Genomic DNA, 17,650 nt, shown 5'->3' with positions numbered 1-17,650 from the left:
CAGCATGTAAGTCAATATACGTGTTTGAACTTGCAACATGCTGTCAAATAGCTGTCTCTAAAAACAACTGTGGCTGTTGGTGTGATGCCTACTACTGATATTACTAACAATACCTTAATTGTGAATCAATGAATGAATAATGCCCCAAAAATGATAACACTATTTTGAAAGTCTTGCGAAGAACTAGACAAGACGTCTATTATTACCACATGCTCAGTGAACACATTCCCAAACAAAGCCCTGAATCAAAATGTATAAAACCAGAGACTGTATCAGCTTCATGGCCTAGTGATTGTGTTTAAACATACACAACCTCTTTTCTGCTTTCACCACTTGAATTGTAGTAAAAACAGCTTCAATAATTAATGATCCAATTAATAGTTTACACAGGTTTTTATTGAGCTGTCAGAGTGATGGAGAGGCTGCTGCTGTTGAACTCGGCCGCTGCCTGCTCCTGTCTTCCACCTGAGTCAGCTCTTTGGGACTGGGGCCTGGGAGCCGCGAAGAACAGCAGGCCTGGTCTCACACTGCTGAAGCTCTCAATTTATGGCTGTGATGAGTTTCCCGCTCTCCAAAAACCACAAGGAGCCCAATGCCGAGCAGTGCATCGCCGGCATCATAATGGACATAATTTGTGGGAATAGAAGGAGAGCACTGGATGGACTGCTTGGATTTGTCCTCTCCAGTTGTACAAAGTAAAAAGTAAAAGTCATTCATTGGATCTCATACAGTAGATTGTGAATTATTACATACGCATCCCTAGTTTAGTTCAATATTAATTACAGTAAGTGTTGTTTTTAGGGTTTGGCGATATGACAAAACAGATTTTTTTTTCCTTATGTTGATTTTCGATTCAATTTTATTTTGTCTTATTAAAAAATAATAAATGCTTTCAATATTAATTTCCTGAAAACAAACAATACAGACCTTTTACAACTGTGGATCTCCCAGTTATATCATTGACTATAGAAAAGACTGATTAACTAAAAGATACATGTAAACAACAGTTAAATACTTTTAATTACTTTATAATAATCGAATACTAACTAAACCTATAAACACCTCATATTAATTCTGTATGAATTCTATGTCTATATTTTTTTTCTTAACTCAAAAATATCTGTTTATAAATGTTTGTGTGTCATGATTCTAATGAACATATTGCAGCTTAGCCAATAGCCACACGTGCTCATTGTACTCAAACTTGTATTCAAATAATCCATCATACAATGTACCTTTATAACTAATTAACTTCAATAATAATTTGTCCAGAATCCAGGTCAGAGTTACATACAGCGTTTCACAGGGTCTTTGCTCTCTGAGTGTAAGCGCAGGTGTGCTGGTGACACTGATGGTCACATTAGCAGCACCTCGCTATCTGCACACCGCCCGCTCTTGTGTGCTGGCAGCAGAGCAGGCCTAGAGGCACACAGGCTAATCACTGCTGTCAGCTGTTGGTTAGAGGCTACAGAGGGCACAGCCTGTCAGAGGACATCCATAATGTTTCATCACACTGCCTAATGTTTACACTAAGTATCTGAAGGGCACTTAGCTGATGAATGGGCAACCGTAGTATCAGGTTAAAGGAGAAGTAATAGTAGTCGCTTCAAGTAAATACATTGTCTCTGGCCTATAAATTGTTTGCATTTCTTTTATAATTGTATCTCGGTGCAACTCACTTTAAAAGTAACTAATATATAGAAAGGAAATTCCACAATGTTTATCAGAACTATTTATTCCTCCCCTTAATTTGTTCAGATAGCCCATGTCAGTGTGAGGTCTGCGTGAGAGTGTGCCTGAATTCATTGTAATATAAATGCTTTGGTCTTGTCAGAAGTCTTTTGTTGCTGTTGTGTCCTCACTGGCCCCTCTTGCTGTCCTCTCCTGTATATTCCCGCCCACTTTACAGGAGATTTGGATGGCCACTGGTGGGACCATGCGTCATGGCATAGCAGCGAGGCCTCCCCAATGTCTTTGGTGAGACATGCGGAGCCCTGCCTTGACCCCTGCCTTTTGACCTCATCCCTGTCCTGTCTCTCTTCTCTCCAACAGTCTGTGTCATTTCATGGTTCCGTTGGTTTATTTACACCTTTGCATGTTGTTTTTCTGTTTTCTTTCTGTTTTTATCCCACACCTGTAGGGGACAGTCAAAGGGGAAAAAGACAAACTATTGAGCAGGCATTTATGTCCGAGCCGACACACACCTTATCTGAGAGGCAAAAGAAAATGGTGCGCTTTGGGGGACACTCATTTGAAGAGGACTTGTCTTGGTGTGAGCCACAGGTTAAGGACTCTGGAGTTGATACGTGCAGTAGCACTACGCTAAACGAGGAGCATAGCCATAGTGAGAAGGTACTGAGAATACTAGCCTGCATTATTCCTTACACATCTAGACTTTGTTTGCTCTGTCACTAAGTGTTAACAGGTCCGATAATTGACTTGGGATTTTATTTGGCATTTTATAAATAGAATATTCTAGGCAATCTTGGTTTCTTTTTCTGTTTTGTTTTTCTTCACCTTGTTTGGTGTTGGCTAAAACCTTCTTGGGGCACTTGCTTGCTGCAGTAGTAGTAAAAGAATAGTTCCACCTCTGTGACACAAGAATGTGGGTCTTTCCTAGTTGCATGCACGTTGTCCTTCGTTTGTTGTGTTTTGCTCTGCTGGTCTGCAGTCTGTTTAGTGCCGTAGGAACACTTCTGTAGGACGTCCCTGTCACTGCTGCCCTGTCCCACAGCACCCAGCCCATCAGGAACCTGCTGCCTGTCCAACTCTCCACTGTCTCTTAGCTAAAACCTTCATGGTTGGAAGCATTCAAAATAGGAAAGATTGGATTTGTTTGCTCACCAAAAATGAGTTTTTCTTTTTCCCTTTCACTGCCACATCTCTAAGTCATCCTCTGTGTGTCTGTTTGATGCTTTAGTCTATGCTGTCCCTTCCTTCTATTGTGACCCCATCCTTTACTGGCACCTCATTTTGGGTTTTTGATGACCTTTAACCCTCTCTGCTGTCTTCTGCCCTTACTGCCCTGTGTGATGGTGATGTGTTTGTGTGGTGAAGTTTCCAACTTCACTGTAAGTGCTAGTCTGAGGAGGAGATCTGGGGCTGCTTGCTTTACTCTGCATGGGGCGCTGCATGACGCTCACTCCCCCCTCACACTAGCAGGTTCCCACAAACTATAAATTACACACAATCTAGTCTATTCTTTTACTCCAACTGTACATTATTGCATCCATTGAAATCAATCAGTGAGAAACACTTACTGACAGAGTTTGTGTGAACTGTTTAAAAGTCCCATCACTTAGGACAGTTGTCATTTGTAGTGATCCCATTCTGAGGAATAAGCTGCTAAACAAAAGGTGTATTGTTGCTCTAACCTTGTAGCACCCAGTGACGTGGCAGACATCCAAAGATGGAGATCGGCTAATAGGGCGGATCTTGCTCAATAAGCGCATGAAAGATGGAAGTGTGCCTCGAGACTCAGGAGCTCTGCTTGGTCTGAAGGTAAGGCTCACTGCTATATGGGGATATTCAGTAAATATGATTTATCTAAAAAAAGAAAATGTACCAATGAGAGAAGACCACTGAATCAAGTGATACTACTTACATTACTTGAGAGGTGATTGGTTGAGTGGTTGTAGGTTATCAGTGGTTGACAACAACAAGAGAAACGTAGTTTTCGAGGTGGATTATATTTCTAAAATGAGAAGCTTTTAAACATACTACGTACAGCATTTTTTTCTGTTGTCAGTGTGGGATTTATAAAAGACGTCGTTATTTCTCTGAATATTGTCCTATGTTTTATACGTACATTTAAATAATCTTTAGTTTGAGGGAGCCTCCCATGTTGATTCATCTTGCTGGTGCAGACTTGAAAAAGCTGAGACACTGAGGGGGTGGTGGGAAGGAGCGAAGAGAAGACAGAAGCGAGATGGGGAAAAATCATTACTGATTGAATGAGGCTTCTGAAATGGCATGTTTGTGTCTGCTCAGTGCCTCAGTGCATTTCTGCAGCCTCAGCAGCAGCAGCACATCCAGTCAGTCTATCAGAGCCGGCCTCGCCCTCTCTGTCCATCTCTGCTCCTGCACAAGTCTACAGCTCGAGCCGCTGCCAGTTACATAAAGCCATTTCATTTAGCAGACCTCCCTAAGCTCCTTTGTATGTTGGCATTCAGCTGCCATTAAAAGGGATTTTTATTTGTATGATGCCCATGTAAGCTGTGTGGAGTGGACTATACTGTGCAGCGGCCAGGCTCTGCTGGGCAGCTGGGCTATAGATAGCTATAGATAACAATAGATATAGATCAGCTATAGATATTTTGGTTTTGAACTACCCCTTGGTACTACTCAACACTTATATCCACTGTTTTGAAGCTAATAATTTATCATGTCACAAGTTGGAAGTTGATATGTTTTTATTGTTATAGGTGGTTGGTGGAAAAATGACAGAATCTGGTAGGCTTTGTGCTTTCATCACAAAAGTGAGGAAAGGAAGCTTAGCAGACACTGTTGGACACCTAAGACCAGGTAGGAGATACTATGTCCCTATAGAACAATTTGTGTTTAATATACGATACATATGTTGGTTTTTCCAATGATAATTACACTTGAGACAGTGTCAGTGTGCATTACATTACTACTGAATTGTTTCTTTTTTTTTTTTTTGTGATCAAATTTTTTATTGTTTACATAATAACAGCAAAAACACAATACCCCCCCCCCCCAAAAAAAAAAAAACAAAACAAAAAAAACTACTACTACTGACTTGTTTCTAAACTAAATCATTGTTCAGACATCTATGTGGTTACCATGCACTTTTATAACATTATTTCAATATCTTACATGTGTATACAGATATTCTGATATATATTTACAGCTTGTTTCTGATGTTTGCACAGGTGATCAGGTGTTGGAGTGGAACGGGAAGCTTTTACAAGGAGCCACATTTAAAGAAGTTTACAATATAATTTTAGAATCTAAACCAGAGCCACAGGTGGAGCTTGTGGTCTCACGGCCTATAGGGTGAGAGCTTTTACACACTACTGTTTTATTGTCTCATAAAAAAACTCATATGTACGGGGAGCATGGTGGTGGTTTTTATGGATGTGACAATAATACAAATTTCAGATAGTTTTTCACAAACATTTTTCCACATTCCAGAGATATTCCAAGGATACCAGACAGCACACATGCACAACTGGAATCAAGTATGTTTTATCAAATCATTAAGTAAAAATTAAATTTGAACCATTTGTGTTACTACTTCAGAAGGTAAACTTAAAATATCTTTTTAGGTTCAAGTTCTTTTGAGTCTCAGAAGATGGATCGGCCATCCATCTCTGTCACCTCCCCTATGAGTCCCAGCATGCTGCGGGATGCCCCCCAGTACTTGTCAGGACAGCTCTCAGTAAGTCCCATAATTTTATATCACAAGAATACAACATGCTTATGTGGGCAAAAATCACAGCGTGTCTTTGCTTCCAATTCACTTCTGTATTGTAAGTCCAGAAAGAGCTACATATTCAATCAGATCAATGTGTGTGTTGTCCATTCTCAAGTATAGAATCATCCCACTGCCAGGGTCTGGACAACAGTCTTGTTACCCATAAGACACTTTGGATATGACTGCTGTAAAGTTTCTGTTTCTAAATTAATCTATAATTGCATATACAGGAAAAAATTTATGGATAACATACAGAAAGTCTAAATATCAAATGTCTGGCTTTAATGTCCCATCTAAAAGTGTATACCTCTGTTGTTGTGTTTATATTGTATTGTGATTTTTGTTTTGTTTTGTGGATTTTGGTTTTATTGCATATTTGCTGTTTAATTTTGCTTATCCAGAGCCAAAGCCTTAGTAGAAGAACACCGCCTTTTGCCCCTAGGGTCCAGGTAATGGGCCCTGTCTACAGGGCACACTCTCTATTTGGTCTTTGGTCATTGACTGTGGACTGGCCTTTTATTTTCTCATATGTTTAAAATGCATTTCAGGGAAATTGCAGCTTCAAATTTCCCCCATGGTAGTGCATTTTGTCATATCTGTTTATGGCTTTTAAAATATTGTAATATTTACTCATCTAACCCTCATCATTAGACAAATACGCATGTTTTTTCCAACTGATGTGGGAATCTCTGATTTTGTCTGTTAATGAGAAAACAGAGTGAGCCGTGTTTTCAGTGTGACGTGAAACCAGGTCTGTTTCAGTCTGATCGACATTACAGATACAGTTGCATATATGGACCTCATGGTTTCATGTTGCAGTGAAAATTATTTTAACATTTACTAATAAATACTACTAAATATATACTTACTTATTAGTATAAATACTAATACTAGTTGTACTTAAAAATTGAATTATCATTTGACAATAAGCAAATTGTACCTGCCAAGTATAGTTTCAAAATTGTACTTTGCTATTGTTTTGTATAGTCTCCACATTATAACTTTCAACTCATAAATAGTTTATGTCTTATTCTGAAATGTCATAGTTTCAACTGTTAATAACCCAGACTAAGTAGATGGATCATCATTAGAAAACCTCATAGGCATCGTCCATTATAATTATAATTATAGATTCAAGTTGAATTGGCCTTTGCCTATGAATTGTTGAAAACATTACATAGTAAAACAGTTATTAGATATTTACATAATTGAGAACTTTCACATTAGTTATTATTATCAACGTGTCTGCTCTATACAACTGTGAAAGTCAATCTTTTTTCAATTGGCATTAACCAATTTTGCAGGATCAAATTCCATTATTTTTCTATCACAAGTTTGTGTGGATAACCTCACATATGTCACATGAGATTAAACTCCTCTATAACATGAGTGGTGTAAATGTGGGATAAATCCAGAGCCATAAACCGGTACAATTTGTTTCCTGCTGAGCCTTCTCTGCCTTCTGGCCTAAATCAATACTTTGGATTTTGTCTTGAATGCTCTCCTGCATGTGCAGCTGTAGTTTTAGTCAAGACCTTTTCATTTCATTTTTGTTTTAAAGAAGTATGGATGGTGACTTAGAAGTTTTACCCCTTTACGCATCTTTTTTTTAAATGGATATCTTCTAAGTGTTTTCCTCAGGGTCCATACTTCTCTAGCGTGATTTGGCAGCATGGCTGATTGATGCATAACAGGCTCATTAACTACCATAACTGTGAGCTATTTGAGACACATCATCTGTATTAGTACTGTCAAATTAACTCAAAGTACATGTTTTTTACAACTGCAGATGCCAACTGCTGTCACCTAAGTATAAATAAACTATATTTCAGTTGTATTGCCTTTATCTTGTTTTTTTTTTTTTTTTTTTTTTCAAGACTATACGACATTATGAAATGCAGAATTGTCAAATTTCTACTGTACTCTTTTCACTGTGGAACTTGATACAGCTGAAATTTATTTATACCTAGTTGGCAGCGATTCTTTTTTTTGGACAATATTTCCTTTTCTTAATTAAACACAGAAATATTTACTCTCAAAGTTTCACTTTTTAATTGACTGACTTTCTCATATTCTGTGAAAAATATGAGATGATAATATTATACATTACTGAGGTAAAGACTTAAAATTAAGAACATTACAAAAACTTCAAATATCTATGTGTAATTATGTATTACTTACTTTCAAAGCCAACAATTTATTAGCAGGCTGTCTCTGGTCTGCCCCTACAGGTCAAACTGTGGTATGACAAAGTGGGCCATCAGCTCATCGTCACCATCCTGGGCGCCAAAGACCTACCCCCCCGGGAAGATGGCCGGCCCAGAAACCCCTACGTCAAAATCTATTTCCTTCCCGACAGAAGGTAAGAGCAGGAGCAAAAAATACTGTTACTAGATGTCATATGAATAGAGGCACTGTCACCCTCTACACTATAGTTTTACTATTAATACATTAAAGTAAATGTTTGTTATTGTGGTATATTAAGAGCAACTAAGATACTTCTACAAGAACTCTACAACTGCTGCTGTAGTGAGTAGCAGTAGTGGAATTAGTAGTTGTTATTGTGGCAGTAATACTATAGCTAGTTATAGTAATAGTAGTAGTAATAGATATTAGTCAGTTTTTTGTTCTCATAAATGTATCAGAAGTACTTACTTTTACTGTTTTCCGAGCAATACTATGGTAAGAATATTTAGAGTAATCTCTACTTGTACTTGAGTAATACACTAAGTTAATGTTTTCTAATCTTTGCTGTAGCTTACACCTTAAGCTTTTATGACTTCCTTGCAAAGGTTATATTTACAAGACAACCTTTCAGCAACTAGAACTACTTCAGGCAAAATATTTAATATTTCTTGATATAAATGAAATGATAAAGTTGTTTATTTTGTCTCAACTTCTCTCCCTTGCATGCCACAGTGCTGTGCTGTCCTGTTTTGTGGTGTATTCGTGGCTCTTTTCTGTCATGATTGTAAATAAAAACAGTTTGAATTATTGTTCCTCCAGTGACAAAAGCAAGAGGAGGACAAAAACAGTAAAGAAATCCTTAGAGCCCAAATGGAACCAAACCTTCATGTATTCTCCGGTCCATCGACGGGAATTTCGGGAACGCATGTTGGAAATTACGTTGTGGGACCAAGCCAGGGTGAGGGAGGAGGAGAGTGAATTTCTAGGAGAGGTAAGGCAAGCTTTATACATCCCATATACATTCCAATAAACCCAGCACATGTAGCAGTGAAACAAAACAAAGGAGCATTCTGTTGTTAATTAGTAAAATTATATTGATTTATTTTTATTTTAATACATTATATTGTCTGTATACATTTTTTTCTTGAAAAGTTTCTTTACATTGTCTTATTCAGTTTCTCCTCCCAGTTAGTGGTGATAAGCTTTTTAAAAACACTGCTGGGCATCACACATTTATTCTTATCTTCTTGACTGTGCATTTTTCATACCCTCACTATGACATAAAAATGTGTACACCATTAAAACTCTCGACTATTCCAGATGTGAGAAGTGACTGATTTATCCCACTTATGATTTATGGTTGCAGCGTTAGGTCTCACTCTACAAGATGAATTAATAAATGTGTTACATTTTTAGTCTACATATTCTCACAGTTTATACAATAGACCACCACCTACAATGGAGAGCGAATGAATAATGCATAAAATTGTAAAGCGTCTTTCAGTGTCTGTAAAAACGCTATAAAAGTTATATATTATTATCAATATATAAGCATTTCTTAATTGTGTGGCATATATATATATTGGGGCATGTACATAACCCACTAATTTGTCAGGATGCAGATGTCACTGTTGCCTTTTGCTGCTTTTTCAGATTCTCATAGAGCTGGAGACTGCTCTTTTAGACGATGAGCCACATTGGTACAAACTACAGACCCATGATGTGTCCTCCATCCCACTTCCACGCTCCTCCCCCAACACGCAGCGCAGGCAGCTCCACGGAGAGAGCCCCACACGCCGGCTACAAAGTATGTGCTTTACAACCCCAACTGCAAGCTGTAAAACTTGTCACATGTCATCAGCTTCTGTGTGTGTTGTTACTATGCTGTACTGTATGTTGAGATGTCTGTTTATAGATTATCTTAACAGTTGTAGCAGATGTAGCTTCTTTACATGTTTTATCTACCTTCAACATGACAAAATGAAAGGTTTTAATCAGTTAAACTACAGAATGAACTTTTTCAAACTTTCACTTCTCAGAGCAATTTTGATTTTCTTTTTTTTCCTGAAAATGTCCTACTTGAAGGAGATTTTGTCCATCTAAACTACTCCAAATGTATCAGTTTGATCTATTTATATGTCTGTTTATTAACCTTGCAATTCATTGTCCAAAGTCTGGAGTGTATCCCATCAAATGCCCATAGTTGCAGGAACAGTCTCCAACCACCAGAAACCTGTAATTACTGACAAATGAAGCTTGACGTATAGGGTACTTGAGCAAATGGCTATGTGATTGCTTTAACACTAGCCACATTTAGCTTAGCTCATGCATACTGTATTTGCTACTGGTGCCACATCAACATATTGCTTGTGCTTTCACAGACAAAGGCTCTGGTTCACTTAACTCAGGTAAAAGAGTTCTATGGAGTAACTGAGTGTTCTCCTTTCCTCTTCAAAGACACACCTCTGTGCTCCCATTCCCCAGGCCCTTCCTTGAAAGATGCATGTTTCTGTTGATTTCTGTTTTTTTGTTTTTTTTGTCTTTTAAAAATATATATACTATTTGAGTCGGTTGACTACAAAGACATGCAGCCTACAGGGATGTTGGTTTGGGACAGTGTTTTACCTATTTGTGCCTAAACCTATTGACGTCCCAAGCCATCACCCATTAGAGCGGGTCCTGCAAACTTTGAACCTGATTCCAATTGTCAGACATCTCCAAAATAATTGTTTTTGTCTTTCCTTTTGTTCTGTATACTGTGAAAAACTACATTTTCCCTGTACCAATCACCCTGCATCTATCAGTTTTGTGGCATAGTTAAAATTGCCTCATTACATTAAGGTGCCAAAAATGAATGTAGGGTTGGTGAAAGAGCTGATGTGGTTAGAGTCTCAGGTAGATGGCACTAAATAAGGGAGCAGTTGTAATTGATGTTAACAGGATTTTGAATGAGAGTTAAATAAAATAGAGATTAATAACAAAACATTTTTAACTGTTACATTCAGTATGATATGTATTTACGGATGAATTTAATGGCGCAAACAACAGCAAAAAAAAAAAATCCCAAACTTATTTCTTAGTATTTTGTAGACAGCTTCATAAGGGAGGCACAGAAACATGCCAGGGAAACTGGGACTAATTTGATCTTCTGTCTGTTTCTTCTCCCTTTCTTTGCTGCTGGCATCTTTCTTTGTTCGTGTCTCAGGATCCCAAAGGATAAGTGACAGTGAGATCTCAGACTATGATTGTGAGGATGGAGTTGGCGTCATAACAGGTTTGCACTTTGCTCTTTTACATAATTATATATTTCTAACACACAACCTCTTTCACATCTGCATATTAATCATCATAAAAGGTTAAACAAGCCTATAACCTTTACATGTTATAGAAAAATGCTGCAGCCATGTCAGTGAGAGGTTGTTGTTAGCTTCTGTCTACCTTTACACTCACCCACGCTGCTCTCAAGTAAGGACACACAGTTACTAGGGATGCACTGATCCAGCTGTTTCAGTTCAGATACCGATATCGATACTTTAACTATAATGTATTTGATATTAACTTTAAGTACCTGATATTAACTGATATCAATGTAGGGATGGAAAATTGTACTTATTTCCCTAAAACATCATTACTTATTACACGATACTACACAAAACTATTCCAATCCTGTTATGCCACAGTTATTTATTATTACATCCAATTACAGGCCCTTTCAGGATATCGGCTTTACCAATATCATGAAATCGAAACCCTATTCAGGCAATTTTTTTCAGTATCGGTGCCGATATTCAGTATCAGCAGCATCAGTGCATCCCTAACTGTTACCAGAGCGAAATACAATATATACAGAATTCACCCAAAATGTGTTCATTTTATCAACATAACAACCATATATAGACAAAGATGGTCATTTGTATATTCAATTATGTTTTTGTTGTACTAAAGACCGCCACACAATACAGGATTTTTCAGTCTTAAATGATTTTTAAACATGCGACAAAAGTGCAGACCACAGACATGAGGAAAATCGTATAAGATTTAAAATCTCTGAACACAAAGACTGCAGTGCAGATCATTCATGCCACAAGCTAAAACAGAGCTAACAAAGCTAGCAAACCTCCTCAGCTTTTTCCTGTATAGAGTAAAACGACTCGCTTGAATGTTCTAAATAAAGCATTGCACTTCTACTTTAGATGTGTTATTATTTGTGAAATGTGATGCAATATTTCAGATAAATGCTTTTAATGTGTAAAGTTTGGTGATAAACTACACATGACGAAGTGTTTACAAATGCTAATCTGAAGCTGTGTCACCCGCGTGCAGAGTGGATTAATGTAAACAGATGTGTAAGAAACTACTGTCTCCTTTAGCACAGTTTTGTGGACTGAGTGACATTATTTGCGGAAGACACACACAGTTTAACTTTACAACTTTGCAAGAGTAATATAATTATCAAACTATTTTTCGTTCTATCAGTTTTGTATCCTGCGCCTCTGTGTCCGTCACTCCGTGTGCCCCTGATACTCGGTTTTATCGGCTGGGACAGTGGCGCTGATGTTTTGTGGATACGACATGATCGAGCAGCTCAGAGTCGCACTGACACCACAAGGAGCGCAGCAGCTCAAAATCACACTCAAGCCTCGAAGTCGGGTCACGCCTTCCCAAAGTTGGGGGAAGCAAATCGAGTCCTAAATCGGGCAAATTATCCTGTAGTGTGTATGATCTTAAGTGTAGTTGTATTGCAAATTACTGAAAAAAAAAATACTTTACATCATCACCTTTGTGCAAGTTGGTATTTTAAGCTAATTATATGTAGCCTATAATATTCTATTAGCTAGAAAAAAGATACATTTTGCGGCAGAGAGTGCAGAGTTGCTGATGTTACTATAGCTCGGGGAAATCCTCCTTTAGCCTGTTCAATATTCTGGTCACCTCCTCGCTGTCTCACCATGCCAGTCCCTGCTCTTCACCGACAGTAAAGGGAAACCCCCAGTGCTTGTCTCTGGTACATTCACTCAGTCTGCACCAGATATACAGTCATTACATCTGACTAGAAGAACTGTTGCATTTATTCAGGTTTGTCCTGAAGTATCCTGTACAGAGAGACTTCTCATACATAAAGCTAAGAGTCCATGTCTGAAAAAAGAAATGCTGTAAATTAACATTTAATAAATATAAATTAGCATTCTATCTATCTATCTATCTATCTATCTATCTATCTATCTATCTATCTATCTATCTATATAAAATATATATATATATATATATAAAATATATATACCGGTATAAAATACAAATGTGCTTATCTATATCTATATCTATATATCTATATCTATCTATCTATCTATCTATCTATCTATCTATCTATCTATCTATCTATCTATCTATCTATCTATATATATATATATATATATATATATATATATATATATATATATATATATATATATATATATATATATATATATATATATATATATATATATATATATATATATATATATATATATAAAATACAAATGTGCTTATTATAGGTTTGATACTTTTAAATACATTGAAAATTATGACACACTGTTCCATTGTCTTCACAGACTACCGTCCAAATGGCAGAGATTTCCAAAGCTCCACATTGTCTGTCCCTGAGCAGGTGATGTCATCTAACCACTGCTCACGGTCAGCAGACATCAACAGGGCGCGCTCTCGCTCTCCCAGTGTCCCTCCACCATCGAGGTAACTAACACACAAGCCATACCCACTGACTTATTGCGTGGCCACCAACAAATACTTTAATTAGTGAATTATATATTGTTGTGAAACAAGAGGTAGTGGTATTGCCTGTTACACAAAGCTCTGACAGTGCCAGATTCTAGCAACTTTCTGCTCTTTTTTATTGTATTTTTCACATTATGTATTTGTCAGACTTGACACACAAATGTCCCAGACAGTGTTTTATTGACAGCAGTCAAGTGTGAACATACAAATTTGTCTTAGACCATTTTCCAAAATTTTGGTTTTAGACTAGCATCTTCTTGCAACCCCTTGATTCAAGATATCTATAAAAGTGCAAATGCTTTTCCATAATTCTTAGAAAGCAAAACACTGTGACTCTTAATTGCAAGCACAATCTTGTATCCTATATTTTTATATCACAAATGTGATATGTTATTTAGAAAGATGCTGATTTCTGGGTAACTGGCATTTATTTTCAAGTTTTCCAAAACTGTATTTTGATTTAAAATATCTTTTACTTCAAGAAAAAGAGGAAACAAAACTTCCTGTATTTCATCAATACTTATTCATTACCATGACTCTCTGCCATGTCATCTGCCTCTTCAAAATGCTCACGTCAAACTTTCCTATAAGCCTTCCTACTCTCTTTACATTAAGCCTGATTCATTGGTCAGCCAGTTCTTCTTTCTCTTCCTCCTCTGTCTTATCCTCAGCTCCATCTCAAATCCATATGTTCTCCTTCCTCCATGTGTTTGCAGCCATTTTCTCTCCCTACCTCGAACCAGACATACTCAGCATCTTGGTGATCCTCAGCAGGACCCCAGGTAGAACTTCACCTCGACATGCATGCAGCCTTCACCCCCTTCACCCCTTACACCCATACATGAACCTTTTTGTTTTCCTACTGTAATATGTTCAGAATATAGGGGATAATAAAATCTGCAGGCCTATTTAAAACAGTTTAGATATGGTTATGAAGTTTTGTCCAGCAGAGATTGCAATAACTGTCTAGATCAGTTACACTATGAATTTGAGGTCCCCCTCCTTCCTCAACTCCCAAAATAAAATGTTTACCAGTTGTGATATTTTTTTGCCAGTCGCAACCATCGTGTGCACCCTATCTGCAGAGAGGAGGCAGTCAGGTTACTGCGTTCCACTAGGATGGCCCGCGCCTACTCTGAGGGTGCCTACTCCTCCGACTATGACTTTGAGAGGTATTGACATGCACTGCTAAGGCATCTGTGCATCTGCCATCCTGTGGTCCTCACAAATTGTTTGTCGTCCATCTTTGATTTCTCCGTGCGTGTTGGTGATGACAGAAGTGATATCCTGTTTGATATCGGTCCTTAGAGGGGTCATCACGGCTCTGAAGTTGTGTAGGAGAGTTGAGTCCTGACACAACTGCCTCTCTGTGTGGAGGCTCAGAGCTATACTTGTACTTGTTTTCAGATGTTGCCTGGCCGTTGTGGTAAGGGCCATAGTCTGATTGTTTGTTGACGTCCTTCTTTATGTACCCATATACATGACCCCGGTACCAGTTTGTTAATCAGTCTTGTCTTTGTAAAAAAATATATTGGCCATCTATCTCCCTACACAGTGTTACCTTGTGTCACTGAAGTAGCCCAGACTTCATCTCAGTTCAAGTTGGTTGATGGCTGTAAAATATTTGTGCCTGCATAGAAAGGAAATGTGTTTCTGCTGGACAAATTTTCATACTGTGCACACAGTACATTTGGTGTAGTTGAAATATGGTTGACACTTTATGATGTGAAATGTGTATAATGCAAATGTCAGAACATTTAACCTGCTTTGTTCTTGCAGCTCAGAGGATTTTCACTGTCACAGATGTGGCAAATACAGAAACTAATTCACAATTTATTTTTAAAGACACATTTCACTGTTTCCCTTTTACCTAAATGTGTGTGTGTTTAATGCCTCACTCACCTTTTACACTACAGCACACAGTGCCTCTCTACAATATCAGTTTTAACAGTCTAAGTAGAATCAGAACCACTTTCAAAGCTATTTTTGCAGCTGCATTTTGTGCCTTTATATATGTGCCTTTTATTATGTAGTGTTTAGGACAGTTTATGGCCTGCTCCAGTGCACATACTGGATCTAGACTAGACCATATATGGTGCAGTTGCATACATTCACCTATTGCAGTACACCTGTGCTTAATACATAACTCATACAAAGCCACGCCTGGTTCCCGAATCTCCACCGTGTTTGATGGCACACTCCTGCCGGCACCTGTCCCAGCCTGAGGGCCCCACTGAGTGCCTGCCTGTCTCTCAATAAACTCTTTAGGAACCATGGAGCCATGGATAGGCACGAGTATCACATCAGGTCCCGCTCTGCAGACCAGCGGCCCACTATAGAGCGCCCCTCGCCCCGCTCACGCTCCACTGAACGCCCCCACGACTCTTCGCTCATGAGGTCCATGCCGTCTCTGCCATCTGGGAGGTCTGCACCTCCCTCACCTGCCTTGACGAGGTGTGACCCGACTGGAGAAGCTAACGACTCACTATTATTGCAGTCATGTGTTTTAGCTATGCAATCATTGCACTAAGGTGTAGCTTTTTCATTGACACACCAGTAATGCATCAGTCTTTTCTCTCAGTTCCCTGCTGGTGAGTTGCTATTCACATTTGGCTTTCACTAGATATAAAGTCTTTAACATGCTCTTTGCAAAAAAATCGGTTTACCTGCCCATTGCACTGCATCTTTATGTAATGTGTATAGCTAAAACCCAACTAATAAGCTAAAGATCCTGTCCAAGAGCCGCCACTCACTTGACTAACTCAGAGAGTTACCAGAAAGCCACTTCACTGCCACCCTCCTCCCAACATTCACCACCTCCCCCCTCACTACTACCCTCCTCCACCCACTTTATGTTCGTCCCCAAAAGCTCCCGTGCTGTGTTTTCTTTGCACATGACCCGGGCTTAACAATGTCACAACTGTAGAGGTAGTGCTAAGTTGTTTTGATTTGGACCACACTGCTGATACACTTGTGCGTATAGCAGTGATGGGCCACATTTTGTTTTGGTTTCATTACTAACATGGATTGAAGCTGTAGATTTTGTAATGGCATCCTGTTCTTTTGTGTTTTGTGTTCAATCCTTTTGGGGACAGCCTGATCGCATGGTCACACTGGTCTGCCGGTTCTGCATCAAAGTTTTTCTCTTTGCAGCTTTTGATGAGTCAACAGTACATGCGATTCACATTTATGACTGCAGCTCAGATCCCTGTAATTGATGTACCCCCCATGCCATGTGCCAACAATCATGCTGTTTATGTGTATTTTTGTTGTTTTTTGTTGTAGTTCCCTGCAAATATTACTAACTTTTAGTGTTTACATTCTTGAATGTAAAGGTGCTGTGCCAAACTTTTACATTCACAAATGTAACCACGCAGGTAGCATTTCAGTTTCTCCCCAGTAGAATGTATAGTACATAGCAAGTGTATCTAAGGCAATGAGCTAGCCTAAAGCCCAATTTAGTTTCTATTGTATTATGCTAATGCTACTGTCAAATGCTTTATGTTATCTAGGGCTCATCCTAGAAGCGGCTCAGTCCAGACCAGTCCTACGGGTACACCAATGTCCAGTAGAAGGGGTCGGCAACTTCCGCAACTTCCACCTTCGGGCAAAGACAGAAGTAAGTCTAATAAATTTTATGACTTTACAGTTGTTTACACTTTTGCTGCGGTAGTGGTTTACTTGGACTCTTGAGCAGCTCCACTATTTTGAAGTGGATTAGGGAAGCTTGATATCATTTATTAAAAACAGTTCATGGGTTATACAGTGCTGTGCAAAAATAAATCTTTAAACCGTGTTAAATTGTCTTAAATTAAATTAAGATACATTTTAGTATGTTACGTGCTTGTATGTCTCGAGAACTAGTTCATAAGCTTTAAGAACTGCAGCTGTAACCTCCCAGTACTTGTCAGCACAACTCAAAGCTGAAAACGCTTGTTGCACTTTACCAGTGAAAACGCAGTGTAACATTCAGATGTGCATTGAATCAGACTGGCAACGAGTCTCTGCAAGACAGTGAGAAAAAAAATTCAATGTCAAGTTTAGCCATTTCTGCTGCATTTTTTCATTTTCTTGCTCCACCTTGAACCGTAACAAAAGCAATTCCTTCTGCTACTCAAAAGAGCATTCTGCTGTAACAGAGAGGCCACCCCAATACGTTACACATCAGACTCCTTTCATTTACTGTTCAAATTACCTTAACAAATTCTTTAACTTTTTAAGTATCTCCAATATCCACATTATAGAACTCTG

General features: G+C 38.4%; 1 protein-coding gene across 7 annotated transcripts in view; it reads left to right on the top strand.

Annotated features, from left to right (window-relative positions):
* rims2a (regulating synaptic membrane exocytosis 2a) overlaps positions 1–17,650 on the top strand; it is a 99,943-nt gene that overhangs the window by 49,089 nt on the left and 33,204 nt on the right. For 3 of the 7 annotated variants that reach the window (XM_055228157.1, XM_055228155.1, XM_055228156.1), the window contains exons 7-21: positions 2,141–2,352; positions 3,382–3,501; positions 4,425–4,524; positions 4,896–5,019; positions 5,158–5,204; positions 5,292–5,404; positions 5,842–5,889; positions 7,672–7,802; positions 8,447–8,618; positions 9,281–9,434; positions 10,009–10,035; positions 10,833–10,901; positions 13,219–13,357; positions 15,668–15,853; positions 16,912–17,018. In XM_055228157.1, the coding sequence (XP_055084132.1) occupies positions 2,141–2,352; positions 3,382–3,501; positions 4,425–4,524; positions 4,896–5,019; positions 5,158–5,204; positions 5,292–5,404; positions 5,842–5,889; positions 7,672–7,802; positions 8,447–8,618; positions 9,281–9,434; positions 10,009–10,035; positions 10,833–10,901; positions 13,219–13,357; positions 15,668–15,853; positions 16,912–17,018 (1,749 nt within the window). Of the gene's footprint in view, positions 1–1,909; positions 1,978–2,140; positions 2,353–3,381; positions 3,502–4,424; positions 4,525–4,895; positions 5,020–5,157; positions 5,205–5,291; positions 5,405–5,841; positions 5,890–7,671; positions 7,803–8,446; positions 8,619–9,280; positions 9,435–10,008; positions 10,036–10,832; positions 10,902–13,218; positions 13,358–14,454; positions 14,572–15,667; positions 15,854–16,911; positions 17,019–17,650 lie in introns of all 7 variants that reach the window. The other 4 variants (XM_055228161.1, XM_055228160.1, XM_055228158.1 and 1 more) reach the window with 3 other exon arrangements.

This window comes from Periophthalmus magnuspinnatus, chromosome 16, assembly GCF_009829125.3.
Source record: "Periophthalmus magnuspinnatus isolate fPerMag1 chromosome 16, fPerMag1.2.pri, whole genome shotgun sequence".
NCBI classification, from domain to species: Eukaryota; Metazoa; Chordata; class Actinopteri; order Gobiiformes; family Gobiidae; genus Periophthalmus; species Periophthalmus magnuspinnatus.
This window is presented reverse-complemented; position numbering and strand designations above follow the sequence as displayed.